The 6,000-nt window shown below is 31.9% G+C and overlaps 1 protein-coding gene across 1 annotated transcript in view; it reads left to right on the forward strand.

Annotated features, from left to right (window-relative positions):
- LOC136339623 (Krueppel-like factor 13) overlaps positions 1 to 1,432 on the forward strand; it is a 157,016-nt gene extending 155,584 nt beyond the window's left edge. Inside the window, exon 4 of the mRNA XM_066283036.1 lies at positions 1,252 to 1,432. Coding sequence (XP_066139133.1) covers positions 1,252 to 1,387 — 136 coding nt within the window. The 3' untranslated portion in view covers positions 1,388 to 1,432. The remainder of the gene's footprint in view (positions 1 to 1,251) is intronic.
- Positions 1,433 to 6,000: the final 4,568 nt, after the last annotated feature.

A 6,000-nucleotide genomic window follows, 5' to 3' on the forward strand; every position in this document is an offset into this window, starting at 1 on the left:
ATTACTATTCAAAGAAATTAAAAAAGCTTAAAGTATATTTGGAGACTAATTTGAGAGAAAAACAAAATCAAGAAAAAGAATAGCATTGATTAAAAAGTGAAAAAAGGCAGCTACAAGTGCATTATATAAGCAATATAAACATGATCGTAAAAGTCATACAAATGAGCCTACATCAAAAAAATACTGAACAAAAATATTTAAGTGAGTTGAAGATGAGAATGAGAAAGTAAGGTTAAAAAAATGAAGTAGAAAAAGTGAAAACGAGAAAATTATAAATCTTAAGTTGGCGGAAATTATATAGATTATTGAATCAAAGAGGTTAACAAAAAAAATCAACATTTACCTGGTGAAGTTATCGTATAAAAGAATAAAAAATAAAGACAGGAAAAAGGCAGTGGTACAGGCACACAACATAAGAGCAGTGAAAAATCTAAATAATAAATGATGAGAATGAAGTCACACACTTTGTACAGCTATAATTTTGTAGTTTTGATCATTAAAATTATATGATACATATACATATAATATATAATAAAATCATATAATATTAATTAACATTTCGGAGAACAATACTGTGGGCAAATGCGTGTCCCCTCTGGAGAGCTTTGCACAAATAAGCCAAAAACACATAACTAATTATACAGGAATATCCTTATTTTCCGTATAAAAATATTCAAATACCTTCTGAGCTTTCCTATCACTTTTCATGAACCAAAAATGACTTTATCTTTCCATTACTACTTTATACAATAGCAGTGTGAATCTCGAGAAACGCCTGGTAACACCAGATATTTGTTAAGCAAATTTCAGACTCATCATCCAAAACGGATACTTAACTTCGTACACTGTTACAACACTTGAGGTTCTAATCGCTTCAAAGCAAGCACTTCCCCGATTACGGCCCTGGTAATTCAATAAACGTATGTGCCCCAATTCACCCTCCAAAGGCGAGCTATACGAGATCAAAGCGAGTGCACCTATTTTATGTGCGACCCACACTTATGCCTTTCAGACTTTTAACTTGAAGAACATCGATTTTGCTCCTTTTATATTATATGATATACGCTCCATATGGTGAAGAAATGTTTCGGAATAAATTTCAAATAAGACTTTTGGGCTTGCATTACATTATGTAACTTCAAGTTTTTTGCGAGTTTAGTCCATAGATTGTTCAAATTTTCTGCAAATTTCCTTAAAATGCACATCTGTTCCAAATCGGAACTTTCCTGAAAGAGTTTGTTTTAATTCCAGCAAACACGCCCGGAGGCATCCAGACTTCGACGCTTCGGTTCTGAGGCAACGACGGGCGCCGAACCGGACATTTTCAATAAACTCCAGCGACGGCACCCCCTCCGACGTCTTGTCCGACTCCATGTCGAGCCCCTAGGCGAGATAATATATACATGTTGTGTAAATAGGAAAATATATTGTATACTGCTTCTGTTACGGTTTTGTGTCTTTTTTACTTTCCATATCTGCAAAACCACAAACGCAACTGAAAGTTAATCTGAGAGTTCGGGTGAGTGTGGTCATTTAAAATTTCTTAAAGAATTAGCGATATTGTAAACCGTAATTGAATAGAAGATTTATTTTGCTTGTAAATTTACATTTCATAATTTTATCACTTACTTCACATACGAGGATATTCCGAGAAGTACCCGACCTGATATAAATACGACGGTTTTTTGTTGAAAATTACTGTATGTTACAAAAACACAACCTTAAAAAGCTTATGTATAAAGTTTCAGGGTGCTACGTCGATTTATGTTGAAAAGTGACAGTCCATGTAACATTAAAGCAAAGTTAGGTTCTACTCGGGAGGAATCTGGATCTTCGTTAACAACTGTACAATGTTGGGCGGCAGATTTTAGACGCGGTCGTACCACCAGCTAAGACGAACTCCGGATTGGTCGATCCCACGCGGTGCTGGCATAAATTTTTTGAGATGCACGTGGAATAATTTTTATTCACTATCTCTCTAAAGGAAAATAGTGAACAGAGAATGTTATATACATTTATTGCAACGTTTGAGCGAAGAAATTAGGAAAAGGCTACGGCATTTTGCGGAAACGAAAGTCTTGTTTCATCAGGACAACGCACCAGTCTAGACTTCTGTCATCGCGATACATAAAATCAATCAATTTCATTTCGAACTTTTTCCTCATCATCCTATTCGGGAGATTTAGCCCCCTCAGATTATTTTCTATTTCCAAACTTGAAAACGATTTGCGAATAATAAAGAGGTGGTGTCCGAAGTAGAAGTCCGAAGGTTAATCATTCGAAGCTTCTTACTATAAACAGGGTATAGAAGCCATAAAACATCGCTGGGAAAAATGTGGCAATCTCAAAGGACACTGCGTTGATAAATAATGTAAAATGTTTGAAATTTTTTTCTTCAAATATTGGATCAGGTACTTCTGGGACTATCTTCCCATATCATATTATTTTGCAATTAAATTATGCTTTATCAGAAGCAATAATGACAGCAGATTTGAATAACGAATGCATCATATGAAACCTTTGCTTTCAGTATTATGGTTTTCATTCAGAACCATGCGATGGGTTGCTCCCTAGGTTTGAACTTTAATATGGTCCTCATTTAAACAAAATCAAAGAGTATATCAAAAAAATACAAATAGTATATCAAAAAACGACCCTACCATCAATACTAGAAGAAAGATACTAAGATTTAATAAAGCTTATATACAGGTTTTTAGAAATGACTTCTTTAAATTGGATTTCAAATATCAATGGCACAATAGTTTCTTTTATTTATCAATACAAGACTCATTAAGTAACTATTTATGTAACTGAAGTATGTACCTTCTAAGTTAAAGTTATAACTAACTTACCAAATAAAACTAATAATATCAATGAGTTCAGTCGATAACTAAGTTTACCAAACAGACTAATAACAAGATTAATTTCTGTTTCAGTTCTACAGATTGAGGACACAACTTGAATAAGTTCAAATTCCTATTTTTTTTCTTTTGACTTCTCTATCGTACATCGAAATAAAAATAAAGAAAAACATTAGATGAAACACATTACACAACATTATTTTGTGCAATTCATGCAATATTCAGAGACTTTATTCCGTTTTTCTCAGAGAATACCACTCGTTACCGAAAACCATTTTTTTAAATAATTATATAAATAATTATTTGCTCAAGAGAATAATCATTTCTCGGCAACAACACGATACTTTCATGAACTAGATGAATAAAAAATTGGACTCCAGTGTCCTGTTTCCTAAATCATTCTACGCTGAAAATTGGGAAAGTTATTAATCAGGATGACATATTTAAAAAACGAAGAAATTTAAAAAAGAAGCTCAGATGGCATTTCGCCGTCGACTGACTAAAATTGAACTAAATCATATACAGGTGTCGTTAATTAATATAATTAAACTTTAAATCCAATCACTTGAATTTAAGTAATATCACCTAAACTTATTTTAAAAAAGGTCAAAAACCTTGAATTCCAGAATAATTATTTGAATTTTACAAGATATTATTGGGATTTCAGAATCAGCCATTTGTACTTTACAAACCGTCAGTAGTACTCAAGAAGTCACTTATTTAAAAAAAAACATCGGCTTTTCAGAAATCGTCATATGAGTTTCATAAAATTTAGTAATTAAAACTATATCTTATCTCCTGAAAAGCAGCGACTCAGGTACCTAATTGTCTCATTTTTCTTGGACTTGGTGCTGACTAATATGGGGCTCGAAATATGGCAAAGTTTTCAAATACTTGATAACATCAATTATGTTCCACTTCTAATAACGTACTGTAAAACCTCGAAAACTATTGTAGTTTTATAAGGAAAAATCAATAGCGACTATTTTTTTTCATATATAATATTTCCAGGAATACAATTTGGTAATAATAATTTTAATTTGCGAGAACTTTGCATCAATATAAAAAACGGTAGTTCTGAAAATATTTTTTCTAACATATTCAAGCAATTTTTTTACCTAAAAAACTATAAATTTGAGTAAGGCAACAGATAAGTCTCCATCTAATATGAAAGCCCGGATATAGGAGCGAAGCAAAAAATTGCAGAATTTTAAGACTTGTAAACTTCTTCCAGTATTTTATCGCATTATACAAATATATTATATTATAATATAATTTAATGTATTTGTATATATATATTTATATTTAATATATAATTATATATTTATATATATACAGGGTGTTAAACTTTACTTAAAAAATCTAACTTTTATTGATATATTCAAAACCGTTTGAGATATGTAAGTGAAATTTGGCATGTTTTGAGAGTTAATGTAGACGCATTTATTTATGCAAAAGGGCTATTTTTCGTTTCACCAGTGACGTGCGTACGGACACCTCTCAGCACATTTTTAAAGAAAAACATGGTGCACCACTGCTTTTTATCAAAATAAAAATTATTTTTAGAAGTTTAATTTCATTTAGAAGAGAAATGCTCACTTGACTCTTTTTCGTCCGACGTATCGTTTGCCAGTAAAAAATTGAATACCGTCTATATGCACGATATTCTCTAAATGGTTTTAATAATATTAAGTTTGTTTTAAATATTATTAATTTGCTATAACATTATAGAAATTGTTCAAATTGGTGGCCATTTTGTTCAATACATAATTGAGCTCGCTTGTTCATTGATACTCTGATACGTTGAAATATTCCAGGTGTGTTTTAAGTTTAACACCCTGTATCTTCTTAATGAAGCATTATTGGAATATGGGTTATATAGGGAGTCATATTATTTTTCAATGTACTATTACCCACTGAAATATAATGAAACACTTGTGGGACACCCTGTATATCGGAGTAACGTTAGGAATTTTCTCCATGATTAATAATTTTGATATTTTATTATATTAAATAATAATAAGGTAAAGCTAACGAATTCACTACTACCCAACCGCTATTTTGCTCTTCTTTCTATTTACTGGTTTCGTCACTTTTCCCATTTCCCGTGGTCCTCTCGGCTCAAGGGAATGGTACCTGCTCGTCCTGGCTTTCCCACGGACCAAAATTCCACACATGGCCTTTAATTGCGTCGCTAATAGTGATCTGTCAACTTGCTCCTTAACCTTATTGCTAACTCGAATTTTACATTTCTAAACTTAAGAACTAATAAATCTCCGACATATACAGGGTGTTTCCTAACTACATGTAAAAAATTTAAAGACGTAATCCTCGACTAATTTTGAATCAAAAATGTCTAATAAACACATGTCCGCAAATGCCTTGTTTCCAAGATACAGGGTGTTGAAATGTGACAAGAAAAAGAGATTTTATTTCCAAAATGACTCAATTTGGGTGTTTGAATTTTAGAAAAGACAATTTTTTGGGGAAATGCTTTAATGATTAATTATAAGAATTGCTGAAAATGTCCACCATTACTCATAATAATTACTCATCATTAAGGTTTAGTGGTTGGAAGCTTGGTGGTTTGGAAACCTTTCCATGTAAATGCGCCTCGCTGCCAAACACTTACCATCAGCAAGGCCGTAAACAAAAACCATATTGGCCATTTCTTGATTAGTGTAATTAGGCATTTGAAAAATTTTCAAAACTGAGGTATAAACAGATTTTTGGGACACAGAACTAAATTCTTTCACTTTAGAGAGTAAAACACCAAAATAACACTGACTATCTTGTTTATAGTAGTGGAAGTAGCAAAAAAACTAATAATAAACAAGTTAGTAAATACCACCAAACCTTTAGAAACCTTTAAAACCTTTTTCAACGTATTTCAGTCAACACCCTGTATCTTGGAAACAAGGCATTTGCGGACATATGTTTATTAGACATTTTTGTCTCAAAATCAGTCAAGGGTTACGCCTTTAAATTTTTTACACGTAGCTAGGAAACACCCTGTATATAATGTAAATATATTATATATATATACAATATCTAAAATTTAACAACAAATCAGGTTAGTTAGAGAATAACAAAAAAAGCTACATTACTTACAAATTAACCAGTGAAAACTAGGAAGAAA

Source organism: Euwallacea fornicatus, chromosome 6 (assembly GCF_040115645.1).
Source record: "Euwallacea fornicatus isolate EFF26 chromosome 6, ASM4011564v1, whole genome shotgun sequence".
NCBI classification, from domain to species: Eukaryota; Metazoa; Arthropoda; class Insecta; order Coleoptera; family Curculionidae; genus Euwallacea; species Euwallacea fornicatus.